Source organism: Aedes albopictus, chromosome 3 (genome assembly GCF_035046485.1).
Source record: "Aedes albopictus strain Foshan chromosome 3, AalbF5, whole genome shotgun sequence".
In the NCBI taxonomy this organism is placed as follows: domain Eukaryota; kingdom Metazoa; phylum Arthropoda; class Insecta; order Diptera; family Culicidae; genus Aedes; species Aedes albopictus.
The window spans coordinates 384828509-384850676 of NC_085138.1; the positions used below are offsets into that span (position 1 = coordinate 384828509).

The window sequence follows — 22168 nt, forward strand, 5'->3', positions numbered from 1 at the left end:
TTTCAATGACTATTCCTCTAAAATTGGTTCAGCATTTTTTTTCAGTTATTTTGCAATTTTCTCAAGCAATTTTATCGTGATTACTTTTGTAATTCTTTATGATTTAATTGTAGTTATATTTATTGCTTCCAAAAATGGCTGAATTGGAAATGAGAAATTCTAAACTGGGCTTGCTCGTGGAAAATCTTATGAACTTCACGAAAAACTTCCTGACAAATTCCCAAAGAAATTGCCGAATAATTTTCAATTAAATTTACCCATAAATCATTGGCTCGCCGAGAAACATCAATAAAACAGACAAATATCAGTAAACGGTGATTAGCACATCATATTAAAGCCATATTGAGCAATGAAGGGAGTGAGATGGGATTAATACGACAAATACGAGACAAGTACAGTTTCGCCGGTGAAGCGTTGCTGAGGCAATTCCAGAAAGCAACGGTGAATCTGGCCATTAGCGGAGCCAGCTTTTTCTTTTTCCTTACTCACTCTCCAAAACATACAAGCGAAAGAGCGAGATGAAAGAGGGGGCAAGCTGCCTCCTCTTCCTTCTTTCTCTTTCTCGTGTTCGCTTAGGAGAGTGATTGAGAAGAAAGAAAATGCTGGCTCCGCCAATGAATCTGACCAAGGACCACAACGGGACATCGGCTCACCAAGAAACTTCAATAAAACAGATAAATAACTTTCAAAGTAGTTGCCAAAAGAATTCATATAAAAAAATACCAGTGGAATTCCTGGAGAAACATTAAGGCTTTTTTAAAGAAATTGGTCAAATCCAATCTCAAAATAAATTGCTGAAATATATTCTACAAAATTTCCTCAAACATTCACAAAACAATTTTCGAAGAAATTCTCAAGAATTTTTTCCGAAATCATTTTCTGAATAAAACTTAGCAAGAATTCCAAAAGTAATTGCCATAGTATCACCATGACAGAATTTTTAAAGAATCGTCAAACTTTTTTCTCAAATAAATTCTCGAAGGAAATCTTTGAGAAATTTGCCGAATCAATTTCCAAAGGAATTACCAAAGAAGATCCCAAAGTAATAATCGAAGTTTCCAAAAGAATTGCTGATAAAATTCCAAAATAAATTTTCAATGCAAGTAACATCGGAATTGCCGAAGGTTGTTCCAGTCGGAATTTCTGCAAAACTTCTTACATAATTACTGGAGAAATTTAGAAGAAAGTTCCTAAAGAATTTCCGTAAAATTATGAAAGCGATTTATAAAAGCATTTCCGAAGGAGTTTTCGAAGGAATTGGCGAAAGAAATACTGAATAGCATAGATAATAAAAGTCAAAAAAATCGACGAAAATCCCAAAAAAAAAGTAGAATGACTTGCCGGAGACTTTTCTGAAAACATTACAAAGGATTTGCCAATGAAGTAAAAAAAGCCAAATAAGCTCCTAATAGAATTGCCGAACAACTTCGAAATTGGTTACATCACCAGAAATTACGCGCCTGGATATTACAAAATTTGTTGCTTGCTGTGCATTCCTCAGCAGTCGCAAGGACGTGGCCAGGACAGTTCTCGACCATTGGTGGATTGCGTCAGTCTTGTCTAATATCCGATAATTTTGTCAAGCTTTTTATCAGCACAACTTATATATAACGTTACATTTTGATCCGTATAGATAGGCGCCATTCACTAATTACGTAACGCTCTAGGCGGAGAGGGGAGTACGACCAAGCGTTACGTTTCATACTGGTGGAACTGAAAGAAATCCGGGGGAACTCAATGAAGGAATTCATAAAGGATGCCCGGGAGAATCCCTGAAGGAGCCCCGGCAGAATTCCTTGAAAAAAAAATCCCCTAAAAACCTGGGAGTAACTCCTCCAAAGATTCCTTCAATGATTCCTTGAGAAATCTCCGAAATAATACCGGGAGAGGTCTCAGAAAGATCCCTGTAGAGATGTAGAGAAACACCTGGACGAATCCCGGAAGGGATCACTGAAGAAATCTTGTGAGGACCACGAGAAATCCCTAAAGGAATTCTGTAAGAAGTCTCTGAGGAAATTCCGGCAGGAATTCCTGACAGCATCTCTGATGGAATAATTGAACGAATCTGGGATAAAATCCTAAAGGGAAAAAGGAATCTTGAGAGAAATTTTTGAAGGAATCCCTGAAAGGATCCAGGAGGTACTCCCATAAAAGTCCCCATATATAGTTTCGGAGAAATGCCTGAAATAAGGCCAAAAGTTATCCCACGAGAAATAATTGAAGGAATCTGAATCCCGGTAAGTATCATTTAAAGCAATTACTCTCAAGAAACTGGTGGTAATTCATTCAACCTTTTCAAAGACCCTGCGCCTCCATCTGTATGTACAGGCGAATAGATTTCAAGTGAGTGAAGTGACGAACCCGATAATTGAAAAATACATATTGTGAACCATGCGCCTTATTGAACGTGAAGTTGGTTTTTTAATCACGTACTGCCAGAGAGTGCTTTCCCATCCCAATCCTTTGCTCTCCGGCCGCCATTGGAATAGATACCGGAGCAGGGACGAAGAACTGACCCATAACTGCAGCATACCAAAGTAAGATATCATACCAAGACAAGGTATTGATTTGTACGTGATTGGAGTGGTACATGATCTCTCAGCTGGATAGGAGGTAGCATCAACTGCAGCGATAAAATTGCGTCTGAAGATGGCTGAAAAGTGATTAGGCCGAAACTTCACGTAAAAAACGATATTTATTAGTTAGACTGGTAATGAAAATCGCTTATTTTGGTCTTCTGTAGGTGGGGAATCACCGACAAAAAATAACTCAAAGAGTTATTGGTTCGGTATTGAGGTAGGGAATCGCGCTACTTGGGCGGTGGCTTCTATATTCGTCTGTTTTCCACTATAACTCAGTCAATCTTGAACCAATTGACACAATTTTTGGAATGCGGTGAGATAGGTATAGTATCTACCCGTGTACAAAATTTCAAGTCAGTCGGTTCAAAATTGACCGAGTTACAGTGGAAAACAGACGAAAATAACAGACGAAGAAAACCACCGCCCAAGTAGCGCGATACCCTATTATTAAATTGTGGAAAAATATCATTATTTGTATCACCGAGGTGAACCAGACTAAGGCTGAATGCCTCGTAAATAAAGATAATATTAAAAACTAATTGTATGGAAAAATCGTCGATTATTATATGGGTACAGTCAGTTTTTTAACGCGGGAGATACGTACCGCTTAAAAAAAAACTCAGTTCAAAATTCAAAATACCGCGAAAAAAGTCTCACTATTTCTCGAAGAATCATGGAAAATAAGACAATGAAAAAAATTGTAAGGAGTTTTCGTTTACGCGGCTGATTGAATAAAAACCGCGTAGAAAAGACCTGACCTAAACAGTGAGAGTATTAGCTGAACAATAGCTGGTTAATGATGTCAATGGCTGAACACAATGATAGTTGAATATTGGTCTGAAGTATGGCTTGTTCAACCTCTTTAATCAGCAATGCATAGATGGCTGAATATCAAGTTGAATAGAATATTATCCATCTAGGTTAGCAGCTTTAAAACAGTCACCAAAATGCAGAATTAATCATCTGATGTTCAACCTTTAATCAAATATTTTTTTGACAGCTGGCTCAAGCATGGTTCTCGTGAAGTCCACATCGCTTCTTCAGCCTCAATACAGACTTTGTTCAACTTATGTTCTTGACTATTTAGACACAACCAAGGATGGGAACAATCACTTGCAAAGACTTACATTCACTTGCTATTTTCTCAGCTCAGAAGCGTGCAATCCAGAAACGATGTATGGACAATTTTATCCTTGTGATTTTGTCTAAAAGTTTGCCGAATAGAGTAGGGGTCGCACACGCATACCAGAGTCGTGACAGAGCTGTGAAAGTGATTCTCCACGAGGTGAGTGCAACTTACATTTACCTCGAGGAGAGTTGCCTTCGCAGCTCCCTAACGACTTCGGTATGGGTGTGCGACCCCTACTCTATTGGGCAAACTTTCAAATAAAACCACAAGGATAAAGTCGTCCATACATCGTTTCTGGATTGCACGCTTCTGAGCTGAGAAAATAGCAAGTGAATGTAAGTCTTTGCAAGTGATTGTTCCCATCCCTGGACTCAACAATTGTGTGTGGTGTAGGTGCTAAGATGAGTGACTATAAATCAGGAGGTCCTAGTTCAATTGCCAGCTTTCCCACAGATTAATTTATAATTTCTAAACATCTCTTCTGGAAATAGACGCAGCTAATGGTAAAAATAGGCTCACGAAAGTGGTTTTATTTTATTTTACACAATTAATAAATTTAATTGATTTTACTGATTAAGCGCTTATGCAGCCCTCAATCAGCCTTCCAATGAACCTCTAATCAGCTAAAGGTTTAAAAGACACGGACACGTTTAGTACTTCCAGTGAGCTTTTCGCTCTTTGAAGGAAGCACGACACTAGACAACGGACTAGCATGCAACGCCCAGTGGCACAGCCGAAAACTTTTCCTGACAGCTGCGGCGGGAATCGAACCCGCGCTCCTTAGAACGATGCGACTAAAGGCTTGGTGACCTTAGCCGCACGACCACGAAGCCACACAAAGGTTGAATAAAATCATCAAAATTAGATGTTTAGGAGCTGAACAAAGGATTGTACCTCTTGTGTTCAGATTTTCTTCAAATGAAGGTTGATAATAGTTGGAGAAACGTTTTTACAGCACCAAGTTGTTACCAGCGTGTATCTGCAATAATGCAATTATTCATGTGGTATACGTAGAATACAAAACAGTTATCATTTTAGGAATTTTACCTTTTATGCAGGGCTTCTAAATACCTCATTCAGGTTGTAGGTAGGCTGTGCATACCTGATTTGAGTATTCTACAGCTATTTTTTCTTGCTTGAGTAGCAGGTGACTTTTGTCACCTAGGTTGTCACTAACTGTGGTTCAGCCAGCAGTGCATGTTTAATCTGTTTTGATCGCAACTTTCATATGATCCAGGAGTTTTCCGAATTTCATGGATCCTAGGAATTAGTTAGGAGCTGTAAGGGCCTGTCCATAAATACAGTAGACTCTTAAGGGGGGCGGTGAGGGTCTAGCCAAAGTCTACGCCCCATACAAATTTCAAAATTTTTGTGTGGACATAAGTTAACGAGGGGGGAGGGGGGTCTGAGATGGTCAAAATGAGTCTACATGATGGATAGAGAGCATGATTCTCTCGCCGAGGACTTCGAATTGAATCTTACTTCCGACACACCCATAAAATGTGAGTTCCTTCGGAAGGGAAATAAAACGTGGGTTTCGAGATGAACTAGCCTAGAGTAGAAAATCTCATTATAAAGATGCAAATAGATACAAATTTATGTAGGTATGAAGATATTCGAGTGTTTAGCAAGACAAAGGGTGTCTGGAGATGATTCTTGGACGGTCTTGAAATCTTTTCGTAAAGGAGATTTCACTGATTTCATTTGTATCCTCAAGCCTGCCACACGATAATCAAATGCAATAATGGTTGATCGACAAAGAAGCTCCCGCTTAATAACTGAGAAAGAGCTCATAGAATACTAAGCTGAGAAGCCAACTCACACTACAAAGAAGAAGAAGATGCTGTGAAGATCCGTACTTCAAGAAGCTCTTCTGATTTATCCAGCTCAGCTCTCGTATACGTACCTCATGAAAGTGTACTGATTAATTTACCCCCACTTCACGGTGCAACCAGCCACACACTGCACTCGGTGGTCGGTGGTTGTTGATGGTCACTCGGATGATGGTGCGGAGAAAATGAACTTTGCGGGCACTCCTCGGAGTGCAACGAGACGACGACGACGACGACGACGGACGGTGAGGTTTGTGCTTCGAAACGGTTTTTTGGGGATAAAATAAATTGTTGCAAACCACTTCCGACATAAATGCAGCACTTAAAGCAGACCATTGTGTGTGTGAGGGTAGGTATAGTGCACTACCAGCTCGATGACTTGGCTGGGCTGGCGGCTTTCGAAGCGAACGAGCGGACTAAAGCCACGAGTGAGTGCGGAGTGGTTGGTTAGTTGGTTGGACATGTTAAAATGCTGTTTCCGGTCCTTGAGAGCATCTAGGCTCGACTGGATAGAGCGAGGAGGGAAGCACTCTTTCAGCTCGGATGTCCGCTGTTGTGCGGACTTTCTCGCCGGTTGGTGAATGGGTTCGCGGCTGGGGCGGTGTGGTGTGGGCGCAGGGCTAGTCTTGAAAGTTCTGCAGCTGAACCGACCCACTATTGGAGGAGTGTTTTATAGAAATGAACCGTGTATAGAATTTACAAGCAAAGTTGGTTCATGGGCAAGCATAATAGAACATAAATAACATACTTGCTACGGTTGCTTCTGTGGCTAGAACTACACACTTCGAAAAAATCTTGTAATTTTGTGTCATATAAGTCCGACATATAAAAGCAACACATTTGACGCAAAATTGTGTGCGATCTTATTTTTACAGGAAACGGAACATGTTAAACTCATGTAATTTTACCGCAACAGCTCAGCGCGTCGGCTGCTTGTATACATGATTGAGAACTGTGCTATTTATAGCACCGAATATTGAAACAGAAAAATACAAAAAAGTTCCATTCGGGATTCGAACTTCGATCCTCAGAGTGTCAGTTTTCGATCTTGCTCTCTCGGCTGACTCATCACGTTGAAGGGATGGTAGTCGAAGATGAACAACTTCTACCATAAACAAACTTGCCAGTTCGGCTGTCGCGTTGTCACTGCTGGCGTGTATGTATGTACGGAGACAGCCGTCATCGCAGCCAAGCAGACAAAGCCGCCTTCTGATTGACTGAGCACTGCATCGGCTGATGGCAACGGATTGTCATTCCCAGGTTTGTGGCTCGGTGTTAAGTTTATGAGCAGTTTTTATGCTGTTTCACCTTCGTAATAAACAAATTTCCAATCGACTGCAGTCTTCATCTGATTTTGTAAGGTGCTGTTTGACAGTTCAACATCAGTAAACATTATGTTTCTGTAACATATCGCGTAAATTTACAGCATAGAGAACTAAATTATTAGTTCTGTGATTTAAAATTATGGCTGGAAGAACTCAAACAATATAAACTTATTACATACGTCACAAAAGGTGTAAAAATGTGGCTTATTTATGTTTATGTCAAAGCTGTTTCAGGCAGTTCGATCAATTGTGTCACTATTAAAATTGAGATTTTTTTAGTGTGTAGGACATTGTAAGGGGAATCCATGAAGAGAAGTTTAAGAGCGATGGATGCAACGTGTAACCAGTAATTTGAAATATTTTCAGAACTTGCTGTAACGAATAACCACTGGTACGTGGATACAAACTGCTCATAACAGCAAATTTGATAACTTGTATTCTACGAATTTGGATTCTTTCAGAAATTCATTTAGGAACTCCTTAAAAGTTTCAGAGATTGTTTAATAAAATCTTCTAGAGATTCCTTTAGAAATTTCTCCATGTATTCCTTCGAAAACTGAAAAGCATCTCCAAGAACTCCATTAGAAAATTTCCATGGATTGCTTGAAGATGGCTAAAAAAAGTGTCGATCAATCGCATTACCAGGATCTCGTCGATTACGATGGGATACAGTAGCGGTGATAGTATACATCCTTGCATCACTCCAGCAACGACTCGGATGGGGTCGGATGAGACACCGTTGCGCAGTACTCTGCACGAAAATGCCTTGTACTATGCTTCAATGAGGCCGATGATTTTCTCAGGGACACCCTTGCGCCTGAGGACTCCCCACATGATTGAGACGGTCGATAGCTTTTTCGTAATCTATCAATATCAGGTACAAAGATTCTTGGGAGCGAATGATTGCTCAAGCGGATTAGGCGTGGTTGGGGCCTGCTAGGCCTCCTCAGAAGTTATACACACCCGGAAGCAAATCTGTACAAGCGATACTACACCGCTTCTAGAGTATCGCAGCCCATCTAGGAGTGCCTCGGGCACATCAGGAACGACGCGAATACGGAATACTGGTCTTGCTTTGTAATTGGTAACTGAAGCGGAACACGCTTAGATAACTACGCACAAGTGAGCTGGTAGCAACGGCATTCTATCCTCTGACTAAGGTCAGGTGACACTGACTTGCAACGGCGTAGCCCATCCGCCGGCTCTGTCTTTCGTGACGTGACCTTAAGGTATGTTCCTGACCTGTTCCTAGCTTAGACAACTGAGTGGAAGTAGGTTCACTTCTGATTAACGCTGTTACGGCTCTGAGCTCAATCCCCATAAGAACCTGTGCCAACCTTCGGGTGGCCTCCCTGCTTCAATAGATAACGCACTGGCGATATTGCCATTACGAAAGACTGGTGTACCCACCAGCGAGCAAGCTGTAGGAGGCTCACCAGGAGGAGCACGAGGCGACGCAGCGTCGGCCGAGGAAGCGCAGATGACCGGCGCGTGGACCTCAGGTGGGCGCTTAACCGCAACAGGAGCGAACTACCAAAGATGATGGTAGTTGCCGAACAGCTGGATGAACATCAGGAAGGACCTGAAATAGGGACTGTTGAAGCTCCGAAAATCGCTAGCTTTACAATCTTCTGGTCGAAAAGCGTAGTATGGCTGATGACACGCTAGGAGTAGGGAAGAGCAGTCCACCCAAACGGACAGCTTCTTTTTTGTTGGCAACGCAACCATGCAGCTCGACAGAGCCGTAGCGGAGTGGTCAAACCGCACTACGGCTCGAACTGCATGGCCGAAACCCACAAAGGAGACGCAACCCCAGAAGTGTCTGGCAGAGACGGGCGAAAATCCAAAGAGGAAGGAAGAAACGATCAGCGCGAGCAACCAGGCTGCTAAGGCGCTTGCGAAACGCGCAAGAGGCAGGTAAACCAAGCCCCAAATGGCCAACCCTAAGAGGAACGGTGATCAACCGGAACAAGGGAAGGAGAATCCTTGGATAACGGTTGGGTAGAAGAAGGTAGTGAGAAGAGTGAAGTCAGTCCGCAAACGCGAACGGAGCGATGCACTGGTCTTCAAAACCGCGGCGGACACGTACGCTGAGGTACTAAGGGCCATGCGAAGTGAAAATCGTCTCTCACCGCTGGCTGGGCGCCGATATTTAAACCATCCAGCGCACCAGGACTGAAAAGATGATGCAGTGCTGAAGAAGGAGACCACTAAAAAGGCTACCTCCTACAAAGCACTAGCTCAAGAGATACTAGGCGAGAAGGAGTAGGTGAAGAGGTGAAAAAGACAAAGACTACCAAAACCCGGGAAGCTGCCTGGTGACCCGTCGGCATACATACCTATATGCCTTCTGGACAACGCCGGGAAACTGTTGGAACGGATCATTCTGTCAAGGCTGCTGGTCAATACCGAGAAACCAGATGACTGTGGGCTCTAGGATAACCAGTTCGGCATCCGGAAGGGTCGATCGACGATGGACGCTATTTGGGCTGTAACCAAAACGGTCGAGATTGCGTGATCGTCACGCTAGACGTGAAGAATGCGTTCAACAGCGTCAGCTGGGCCGCCCTATTGAGTGCGCCATACACCTAGGATCTAGGAGTCCCGGATATTGGACACCAACCTCTATGACACAGAGGAAGACGAGAGGAACTACAATATCACCACGGGGGTACCTCAGGGATCCATCCTGAGCCCGGACGCAAAGCTGGTAGGCATTGACGATGACATTACCCTCATGGTATACAGCGAGTCGATAGCTTACCTTACGATCAGGCTAAGGCCGGGGTGGCCTCTGCTGTACATAGTAGCCGTCTCCATTCCACTCGGTCCATGGCTGTTTGTCTCCAGTTCCACACTCTGCGTAGGGTCCACAGATCGTCCTCCACTTGGTCGACCCACCTAGCTCGCTGCGCACCACGTCTTCTTGTCCCGGTCGGATAACTCTCGAGAACCATATTAGTCGGGTTGCTATCCGACATCCAGATGACGTGACTCGTCCACGGTGTGGACGATGGTTGGCTCTCTCAGCAGCTGATGTAGCTCGTGGTTCATTCGCCTTCTCGAATTCCCGTCTTCCATCTGCACTCCGCCGTAGATGGTACGCAACACCTTCCGTTCGAAAACTCCGAGGGCGCGTTGGTCCTCTGCACGTAGGGTCCATGTTTCGTGCCCATAGAGGACGACCGGTCTAATCAGCGTTTTGTAGATGGTTAACTTCGTGTTACGGCGAACTTTATTTGATCGTAGAGTTCTGCGGAGTCCAAAGTAAGCACGATTTCCTGCCACAATGCGCCTCTGAATTTCTCTGCTGGTGTCGTTGTCGGCGGTCACCAGTGAGCCCAAGTACACGAATTCTTCAACCGCCTCGATTTCATCACCGTCGATATAAATTCGGGGTGGCGGGTGCGGAGATTCCTCCCTGGAGCCCTTTGCCATCATGTACTTTGTCTTCGACACATCAATGACTAATCCGATTCGCCTGGCTTTACTCTTAAGTTGAATGTACGTTTCCGCCATCGTCTCAAATTTACGAGCAATAATATCAATATCATCAGCGAAACCAAGCAGCTGAACGGACTTCGTGAAAATCATTCCACTCGTGTTTATCCCCGCTCTCCTAATTACACCCTCTAAAGCAATGTTGAACAGCAAGCACGGAAGACCATCACTTTGCCGTAACCCTCTGTCAGATTCGAAGGGACTCGAGAGTGTCCCTGATACTCGAACTACGCACATCACTCGATTCATCGTCACCTTGATCAATCGTATCAGTTTACCCGGGAATCCGCATTCGTGCAGAATCTGCCATAGCTGTTGTCGATCGATTGTATCATACGCCGATTTTAAATCGATGAACAAGTGATGTGTGGGCACGTTGTATTCGCGGCATTTCTGCAACACCTGGCGGATGGTGAACATCTGGTCCGTTGTAGCGCGTTCACCCATGAATCCAGCCTGATCCCCACGAACTCTCTTGCAATCGGTGATAGACGGCGGCATAAAATTTGAGAGAGTATTTTGTAGGCAGCGCTCAGTAGTGTGATCGCGCGGTAGTTCCCTCAATCCAACTTGTCGCCCTTTTTGTAGATGAGACACACGATACCTTCCATCCATTCCTCCGGTAATACTTCCATTTCCCAAATCTTGGTAATGACCCAGCTCTCACCAGTGCTTCTCCACCGTATTTTAGAAGCTCGCTGGGTAGTTGATCTGCTCCAGCGGCTTTGTTGTTTTTCAACCGGCTAACCTCCTCCTCAATCTCTTGGAGGTCAGGGGCCGGAAGTTTTTCGTCCTGTGCACATACGCCTAAATATGTTACCACGCTACCTTCGGTACTTGCAACGTCGCCTTTTAAGTGCTCATCGTAACCCGACTAGATGGACATTACAAAATTATAACAAGCTGTGTTATTTTGTTACAATAAATTTTTATAACAAGGGTTGTTATAAAACATGTACCGTTAGTAGTTAAAATAACAAAAATTCTAACAAAGTTCCCACATGAAAAGAACAAAAATGTAATAACTTTTGTTATGATCATAACAAAAATATCACAAAACTTGTTCCAAGAAATATGGTAGAATTTAACAAAATTATAACAAATTCTGTTATAATTGCATGACAAAATTTTAGGGTAAAAACTAAATTTTTATACTCATTTTTTGGGTAAATATTTTTAAGTGTGTTATTCTATTTTTAGCAGGTAACTAAAAAAGTTTCCAGTACGTTATAAAATTTTTGGATCCGAACGGGATTCGAACCAAGACACCTACTATCGGTAGAAATCTGGCGCCTCTGCCAATGAGGCCATCACAGCACTTGAAGAGAGCGGTGATAGAAGCTTTACTGGTTCTACGTATTGCCAGTTTCTTCATTCAAATCTTTGTCAGACGTACACGAGCGGGGTGGTATGACGTCACATTGAGCTCGATGACATATCATAGACTTGATTTGTCGTTAGTGATTTTGTTTTAATCTATCACAATTATATCATATGCAGATATGATAACAACTGCAGATATAATTTAGTTACATTCAACATTTTATTTTATTTTAAGCAATAAAATGGATTCTATCACATAAAGAGTCATCCATTAAGGTGAAACATCAAGAAATCCCATTGCATTTTTGCATACAAACTTTAGAAGCACAAATCTGACGAACGAAGCAACGAACTAAGCCGCACTTGTTACTCGTGGCTTTGCTCACTTGAAAAAAGAGGCAGCTTTTCCAAATCGAGCGCATTTGTTTACGAATTTTTAAGATTGGTGCTTTTGAAAACGTGAGTAGGGGTACGAGCCGGCCATTGTGGCAGCCATATTTGGATTCTCTGAAGTTTCTCCTTAAGTATATAGGGTTGAAAATTTCCAATTTTAGCGTGACGTACTTAATGGATGCTCTCTTAGGTCGAAGCCAAATAGGTATAATAAACAAATTCCAAAATCAATTGAGCAGAATAAGTAAAATTGTTGGCATTTTCAATTATATAATTATTCAGTTCCACTTTTGCTTTCTCAACGTTCAATAACATTCATTACTTGGTATACTATTTTGACGAAATTAGAGCAACAGGACTGTTTTGGTATTTTCTGTTCTGCCCATATTCGCATAGTCGATGTAACCACCACTGGCAATGCCATCGTACAAAACCTAATATCTGACGCGTGTGCATATTTGTGACCAATTTTATACAATAGATCACAACATCTAACCCTTAGTTAGATGTTAACGTGGTAAAAATCTTGTAATTTATATTTATTCATTGTTAAAATTCCAAAAGCATGTTGAAAAGTACAGTGGCGCTTACATCGACTATGCGAATATGGGCAGTGTTATCGATCGCATGTTTTAGCGTGTAAAGATTCGTCATTTGTGTAAAATACAACTCAAAACTAATAGAAGGCATATGAAACAAAGTTTCATGTTACGGAAAAATTGTTCATCTGGTTGCAGCACATGCAATACCCGTCGTTTTAGATAGGATAACTTTGGGTATTATCGGCAGCTTTGTTGTCTTCATCTAAAGGGTTTTGTCGGCCAAATTATGCCTGAAACTTGCTCACGCTGAAAATTAACTTGACTTTAAAGCAATAAAACGCATGGTTGATTTTCCTACTGAGAATTTACTTAAATATAAATATATTTCTACGTTTTTACTTAGAGTTTATCGATAAAAACAACCAATTACTATCATTCCATGAAACGTTGGAAACTTCATTTGTTTCTACAAAAATGAAGTTCACAATCTTCCTATATCTTTCAAACTGTTCGTCCAATCAAGTGATTGCCAAAGAGAAAGTTGTTGGGATAGACAAATGTGTTGGAATTAACATAGTGTTGTTGATGAAGTATCACGAATAAATTAAATTCTTACACATTAACACTCATGAAGTTAAATTCCGAATATTTTGGAAACGGTTACTTTAAGATTGTTATTAATGGCATTTCGATTCGTTTTTTTTGTGTAGAAGCAAATTCTGGTGTAGAAACATATTTTTTTAAATCCGCATAAAGTTACTATTAGGAAAACTTTTTTAATAATGTTTGCTTCGTGCTCCGTTCACAGATAGCTGTGAAGCATTTGATTTGCAGCTAATTATATAGGGAAACTTACGTATTTTCGAAAGTTTTGTTTTCTTCGTCATGGGGGGTTTTCTGAAACCTGTTGAGCTCAAAGTTGGACCCAAATCCTTCTCAATCAAGCTGAGTTATATGCCCAAATTTAAGGCAATTCTGCCTACAAAAACCCCTCATGCCGAAGAGAACAAACCTGCCGATAATACTTTTCGTCACACTACCCAGTTTACAGTTTATATTGATAATAATGTTTACATCTGACAAACCATGATGATATTCCAACAGTTTTTTTTTATTACAGCTTCTAACAGATTGTAAATGAATGATAACAAGTTCTGTTACATTTTTCAAAACAAATATGACGTCATACACAAATAACGTATCGCTCAAGGAAGAGTGGGAAGTACAATTTAGCGTTACGATCAATACACACATTTTATTTGAGTCTAAAATAAACGTTGAAGTAAAAAAAATCACAAAGTTTAGGAATTTAATACAAACAAGCGTAACGGAAGAGGAGGGGATGATAAAACTTGACGATTTAAGCGTTGCCTTATAAATAAATGCTATCTATGTTATAAGCTTTGTTTCATCTCTTTTGGCTCAAGTGGTCAATATAACGAAAATTATTAAACTTTTTCTCGTAAATACAAAAAATCTAACAAATTTTGATATTATTTTGTTACAAAAAATATAGCAAATATAACAAAAAATGTGTTACGAAATTATGTTATAGACAATTATTTTAATATGCATAATGTAACAAATGCTGTTATATATCTGTTTGAATGAATAAAACAAGTTTTGTTTTTAAAATAATAACAAATTTTGTTACAATTCTGTTATGATTACACACCTATAAGAATCCTTATAACAAAATTGTAACAAATTCTGTTACTTCTAACAACGGTTGTTATAATTTTGTTATTATCTTGTTAGGAGCAACTGGTCGGGAATGCTTCCTCCACCTCTCGACCACCTCACGCTCGCACGTGAGAATATTCCCGTGATTATCTCGGCACATGTCGGCTTGTGGCACAAAGCCTCTGCGCGAGCGGTTCAGCTTCTCGTAGAACTTTCTTGTGTCCTTAGCGCGGTATAGCTCTTCCATCGCTTCGCGATCTCGTTCTTCCTGCTATCGCTTCTTCATCCGGAAGACTGAGTTCTGCCTGTTCCGCGCCTGTCTGTAACGTGCCTCATTCGCTCTCGTACGGTGTTGCAGCACTCTCGCCCATGCTGCATTCTTCTCGTTTTTCAACTGTTCACATTCGCCATCGTTCCAGTCGTTTCATTGATTTGGAGTCGCGAAACCTAGTGCTGTAGCCGAGGTACTACCTATCCCAAGTAACAATTTTAATTTTATCAAAGTTTTTTAGCGATTCAAAAATCCTAAACATAAAACCATTGATGCCGACTTGAAAATGCTCTCGAGTTCTTGTATGCCTCAATAAGCCCACGTTCTGGCTAGTTGGCCCAGTCTTTTTAGAGTCTACAGTACTTCGTATGCAAACCGGCTTAGGATTTCGGGTTGTATCATAGTTTTATCAATCTTCTAAATAAAACCATCTTCTGACTTGTCAAATAATTGTTTTGATTATTTTTCACTCTCAATGTTCGATCGTCAGAATAAATTATGCTTGGTTGTTTATCCAGCCATCAATTATAAAAATTGAGATATGGAATTCAGATTTGTTTTCCTATTTAATACGTGTCAGGAGACATGCCACGGAAAATTTGTGGTGAATGTGACTGTGATAATGACAAAAACTAAGTGCGCCACACAAACTATGCATAATTTGGAAGTTAAATGCATTTAATTTACTCGGCGGAATTGGGTGCAAAAAAGGTTTTTTCAACACAGCGGAGTTTAAAAGACATTATGTAATTTTTCTGACAAAATAAAATGACGGAAACGTGTTGTATGGTTTAATTTGATCTTAAGCTGTACGTGAAACTATAAAATTGAGTAATAATTTTTCTGTATTTACATGAATTATCCCGGCTAGGCGACATATTTTTCTGATAAAACTCTGTGTTCCTGATGATTCCTCCAATAGGGCTAACCCTCCTGAGGTAGTCATAACTGAGCTCATGATAGAACTAGCGGTTTTATCACAGCATGTTTTTGGTTTATGTTACGGCCACGAAATCTTTTGTTGGTTTTATGCATTGCCTCACAGTTTTGTGTATTTGATTACAAAAAAAATCTCTCCGACAACAACCGCAAATGCAAGTTTTATTGAAATGGTATATAATAAGTGATAAAACCAATTCATGTCTACTTGCAAGTCTTTAATTGAAGATGTTTATAGCAGAAGTTACAGTATGCGGCAGGAAAAAATGCGAAAGTGTTTTTCAACTTCAAACCTTGTTTTCGTCCATTTGACGTTAACCAATCTATGTTTCAACGTTCCATGATCTCTAATAGGCTAGTTTTCCGAAAAGTTAATTAAAAATTTTCCCATTTTGGTCACTAACCTTTACAGGGCGGCGCCTGAAGCTGAAGACTATCAGAATTTTCAAACCGCAGAAAAGTACACAGGTCACTAAATTTCGTATCTGATAAAACAAAATGTTTAATTTTCTCTACCGTATCATCAAATATATGTACTTATTTCATCTAGTATGTGAAACTACATGGTTCTGGATCAGTGTGGTCTGGTTGTTCATCGAATTAAGGCTAATTTTGTTACTGTTTTAGTCATTTTGTTTAATGACCATTGGGCGCGCAGTTTATTGATACCCGCTTATTAGGCTTACATTATCACATGTTAAACATCAAATATGTTCATTTTTATTTTTCAGTGCAAGAATATAGAAATTGACTGATACACTGTCATGAAAAAATTGTCATACATATCCCATATTTAGCGTGTAATAGTGCCTTGAACTTTTCGCACTTTTTCCTGCCGCACCCTGTATATGATAGTTTTATGGAACGCCAAAGGTTCAAAGTAAAAAACTACCACATAAAACTAATTTAGAACAACTAGCATTTTGACATGCTCATATAAAACCAGGATAAAACATGAATAAACCTTCAAGGCATGCTGATTGTTACTTGGGATGGCAGATCGGATGTCCCTCCAGCCATCTTCAAGTGTAGCTGCACCAAGCTGCTCTTCCGTTGATAGGGCCACTGCTAACTGCTGCGCGTAGTCTTGAGCCACTTCTACGTTACGCTGCTGCTCGATGTTGAGCAGCGGGGTTCGACTTGTGGTGATAACTGTCGAAAGTTTTGAGCGCATGCATACAGTAACTAAGTAGTGATCCGAATCTATATTCGCACAACGGTATGTGCGGATATTGATCATATCAGAGAAGAATTTACCGAGTCGATAGAGGAAGCATATAAGTAGCAGAGGGAATGGGACCCCTCCAGCAAGGGTCGAGTATGCAGAAGATATGCCGTAGAGATATCACTCGGGACAACATTTATTGGGAGTGGGATTCCGTTACTTCCACGGTCTCCCTAACCGTACTTGTACTACAGAGAAAATGGGGGGCAGGCCAACAGCAAGTTGAAAGAAATATAAAATAAAAATAAAGCATTGTTTCGAGAGTTCTGAGTAAAAGATAAAACAGTAGCGTCCTGTTGCATCTTTAACCTATAGTAAACTTAATTTCTTCCAGCAGTTCCACTTACTCCCCCCTTTCAATTATGAAGTTATGAAACAGTTATTACTTATGAAGCAACATGCTGCCATGTATGGCGTGTGACAATTCAACCATCAGCGTCCCCTTGACATTCTAGGGTCTTGTACCATTTGGGCAGGTGTACCTATTTTGGGCACTGGCCGCTATAACTAAGTCAATTTGAAACCGATTGATTTGAAATTTTGTATAGAGTTAGGCACGTACAGTATCTAACTCTGTACAAAAATTCAAATCAATCGGTTTGAAATTGACTTAGTTATAGCGGCAAGTGCCCAAAATAGGTACACCTGCCCAAATGGTACAAGACCCTACTTAGAAGAGAAACAAATCAACAATATACACCGCCAACAGCGCCAACCAGCATAGCAGTAGAAAGGAAACCACGTCCGGAGCGAAGATCCGGCTCACAGAAGGAAGCATATTTACGGCATCATTTCCATATATCCATTTCCTTGGTCTTGTGCACTTCCGTCTCCTTCGGCTTCCGTTCCGGCCGGCCGGCGGGCTCACGTTCCGAAACAAAACCGACGACGACGTAAAGAAAGCTCCCCACTATACTGCACTGCTGACACAGAAATCCGTCATCCTAACCGTTGAGAAGAAAAAGTCATTTCCCCACGACCCTCTCATCCATCCCCAATTCAAGTCCGCACCCCATCAAACAGTATATCATATCTTTATTATTCGCAATCATATTCTACAGCGAGCACGATTTTGTTTGGCTCTCTATTTCCAGCGCCGGAGGTCCTGATCGTGGACGAGGAGGGCGAACCGCTCTACGATAAGTACTACGAGGTCGGTTCGACGATAAAGCTGATGTGCCGAATACGGCACATGTCGATGCTGCGATCCGCCGTCTACTGGATCCACAACGAGAACATCCTGAACCATGACGTCCAGCGGGGCGGAATCAGGTGAGTACAGGGCGGGCGGTGCGGTGATGCTGCAAGGAATTGCTTTAGGATTTATAAGACTTAGGAAGCGAACGATGCTACTGCCGACGCCGCCGCCGACGCCGACGTTGTTCGCTTATTGGAAAACGGTGCAATTTATGTTCAAATTTTAATCGCCCCCGCCGTAAAGTCGCTGAGCGTTGTTGATTGAGTTGAGTATTGCTTCCCGGCGGGCGGGTACTCGAAAAAGGATAGCAAACACGACAAATTCGTCTTGGGATAACTCCCACCACTGGAACTGCACTGACTGCTGCGGAGAGCTAAATTGCTGAAAATGTGCAGTCTCGGAAAGTTTCCAATTCCATTTGCCACCTACATCCGCACACACTATCATCCTTTCCGATGGAGATAGATACGTGCTGCAGTTTCATCGCGGATCGCAATAACATTCGTTCGTTGTTCGGTGGATGCGACTTGCTTCTATTGCCGGCTCACTTTGCGCCACAATCATTTCACACAGTCACCCACATCCATTCATTCAATTAAACTGTTCCTTTAGCTAACCACGCCATGGGGGAAAGTGGTTCGAAATAAGCCATTGAAAATAGAACCAAATGTACAGGTATACATATAAATAACGTACACTGAGCGGGAAATAAAATCATGCCCGAAGAATTTTTTCAATTACGTTAAAACTAAATTAAAATCTGACAATTTTCCACCTGAAATGCACCTTGACGAAAAAGTTGGAGTAGACTCTGAAGCAAATTGCAATCTTTTTGCAACATTCTTTGAAGAAGTCTACACCACACATTCGGAGGAAAATCGGGATCGTGAATATTTTTCATTTCTTCCTGAGCTATCTAAAGACATCAACGTTCATCAAATCAAAGTACATGACATTACGGACGCATTAAAAAGTCTAGATGCCTCCAAAGGTGCTGGTCCGGATGGGATTCCACCAGTATTCTTGAAAAATGTATCAGTAGAACTTACATCCCCGTTATACTGGCTTTATAACATGTCACTGGAATCAGGTAGTTTCCCTGAAACGTGGAAAAGCTCTTTTTTAGTGCCAATTTTCAAAAGTGGCAAAAAATCCGATGTACGTAATTACCGTGGAATAGCTATAATCTCTTGCATTCCGAAGATCTTTGAGGCAATAATCAATAAAACTTTATTCGACATGGTCAAAAACAGAATAACTCACACGCAACACGGGTTTTTCAAAGGACGTTCAACATGTACAAACTTGCTCGAATTCATACATTATTCGTTGACGGCCATGGACAATGGCAATCATGTGGAAGTTCTCTATACAGACTTCAGTAAAGCTTTTGATCGAATTGACGTACCAATGTTGCTTTTTAAACTAGAAAAAATAGGATTTGGTCCAGGTCTTCTTAAATGGGTCGGGTCATACCTTTCCAATCGTCAACAAATAGTTAGATACAAGGGAGTAAAATCTAAACCTATTCAAGTTACATCTGGAGTTCCTCAAGGGTCTCATTTGGGCCCATTATTATTTATTCTGTACGTCAACGACATTTCCTTCATTCTTAAAAAAGTTAAAGCTCTCATATATGCCGATGACATGAAACTCTTCCTAGAAATAGTAAACGATGAAGACTTGCACACTTTTCAACAGGAAATCAATATGTTTTATGTGTGGTGTAAAAAAAGCCTTTTACAACTGAATGTGAAAAAATGTAATTCCATAGCCATAAGTAGGAAACGTAGTACACCAGATGTAACAATATTATTAGGTGATCAACAGGTAGAAAAATGCGTCAGAATCAGGGATTTGGGAGTGATTTTAGACTCCAAACTAACTTTTACTGATCATTATAATACAGTTATCAACAAAGCAAATAATATGTTAGGGTTCATAAAACGATTTAGTTATCATTTTCACGATCCATATACAGTAAAAACATTATATGTAGCCTATGTACGTTCAATTTTAGAATACTGTAGCATAGTTTGGTCACCATTTTCGGTTACACATGAAACTCGTATAGAATCAATTCAGAAACAATTTCTACTATTTGCGCTTCGTAAACTAGGTTGGACAAGGTTACCTCTTCCGTCTTATGAAGCACGATGTATGCTCATTAACATTCAAACACTAAAAGAACGACGCGAATTTGCAATGTTATCATTTGTAAACGATATCGTTTCGCAGCGTATTGATTCGATAGAGCTTCTTTCAAAATTAAACTTTTATGCTCCCTCTCGACAACTACGAAATCGTAGTATTGTTTATACAAATCATCACCGTACTAATTACGCTAAATTTGGTCCCATCAACCAAATAATGACAACTTACAATAAATTTTGCGAAACTATAGATTTTACTATGACAAAATCACAACTAAAAAAAAATATTTACATCAAATCGTAATTAGAAATAAAATAAGCAAACAGTTCTAGTTTTAAGTTCAAATTGTATTGAAATGGTCTACTTATGATTGACTACATGAAATAAATAAATAAATAAATACATATTAACCCATATCCGCCCAGCGTCCTATTTATAGGACAGTCCTTTTGATGTGAATATCTCCAGAATTATGCAAAATTTTAGAATACTTTCTTCAGAGAAGATGTTCTCCACACCCATATCTTGCTCATAGTGGACAATATAGTTTGTGACTGGTTCACTAGGTGGCGTAAACGATGCTGCAAAGAATGCATATTGCCACGATGTATGAGCTTCATTTTCAATGCGAAAAAAAAATATTTCCCTGGAATCTTGACAATGGTTAAAAGTCGATGAATGTATGATTGTATGTTTATCTATTTGTATGTTTATATGTATGTACGTATGTATTAGACCTGTTCACTTTGAAACTTTTTTTCTCCGATTCCCCGTGACACATCAAATTATCAATCCACATGTAAAACCAAGTCTTCAGTCCAAAATTGAGCCAAATTGATGAAGATTTAAAGGTGTATCAAATCGATTTTGTGTTTTTTTAGCCGTTTTCACAGAAATTTATTCGGAAATTCACAAAATTGCTCCGAAAAGATGCCGGAGATACCGTTAAGATATAGTTAGAACAATACTCTACAACTTTGCCGAAAACACTACGGTGTTTAAATTGCGTATTTCGAAGTTATTCAACAATTTTAGTTGAAAAATCACGAAAAAACACGATATTTTTACGATTTTACATATAAAAGTCATGTAATTTTACATTGTTTTACGTGACTAAATTAATTAGCTATTACTCCTTTGTATAACGAACATTTCGTCCATACATCGTTTTTGTGTAGGAATTCGTTTTCATTGACTAATTATCAAAAGTATGTCACGTTGATACTAAAAATCGCACAGAGTTACCAGCACGAATTAAAACAAAGTTACCCATGATCCATGATTAAGACGTCATGCCATCGTATTCTAATGTCTTTTGATTTAAGTATCAGAAATGGTGCAGATCTAGGTGCAGATGGTAAGGCTCGAGCTTGCGGATCAGAAGGTCCCAGGTTCAAGCTCAAATACATGATAAACTTTTTTTTCTTTCATTGTAGCAGTTAGGATGATGAATCTGCCAATATGTACACGCAATCTCCCAAAGAATAATGATCGGGACCTGCCAATTAAGCCCATTCCAGGACTAACTAGATATTTAGTTTATACTTGTTGATAATAAATCGTGTCGACGAGATCAGCTGGGCGAAATATTGAGCATCTGTTTGATAATGATAAATTTAGCTAAAACAATTCAATACGATGATGGTACTGCTTCTGGATGCAACATTTCACAGACAACTGTGGGTGGAGCTTACTTGTTATCTATCTACCCATAAATCAGCACAACTACACGATGAAGAGAAACTTCATTCTTACTGTGCACTCAACGGTTCCGAAACAATGCTATGATGCCAAATTGCAATGAGATGCAGTGCGTAGTTTCATCAACTTATAGCAGGATCGAGACGCAAAAAAAAATGCTATTCCAGGACTCGAACCTTGAATCTTCGAATCCACAATCTCATGCTCAACCAATTGCACCAAATTTAACCTTCAGAAACTCGCGCGGTTGGCTACCTGCGTCAGCACCACGCTAATGCTGAGTACAAAAAGCGAGATTTTTACAACGTGTTGTACAAAATACAACAGCGCGATCGCTCGAGGGTTAAACTGATGCAGATGAGACAAAGAA

General features: G+C 40.4%; 1 protein-coding gene across 1 annotated transcript in view; it reads left to right on the plus strand.

Annotated features, from left to right (window-relative positions):
- LOC109399616 (uncharacterized) overlaps positions 1-22168 on the plus strand; it is a 578312-nt gene that overhangs the window by 494088 nt on the left and 62056 nt on the right. The window contains exon 6 of the mRNA XM_062855872.1: positions 17840-18017. Coding sequence (XP_062711856.1) covers positions 17840-18017 — 178 coding nt within the window. The remainder of the gene's footprint in view (positions 1-17839; positions 18018-22168) is intronic.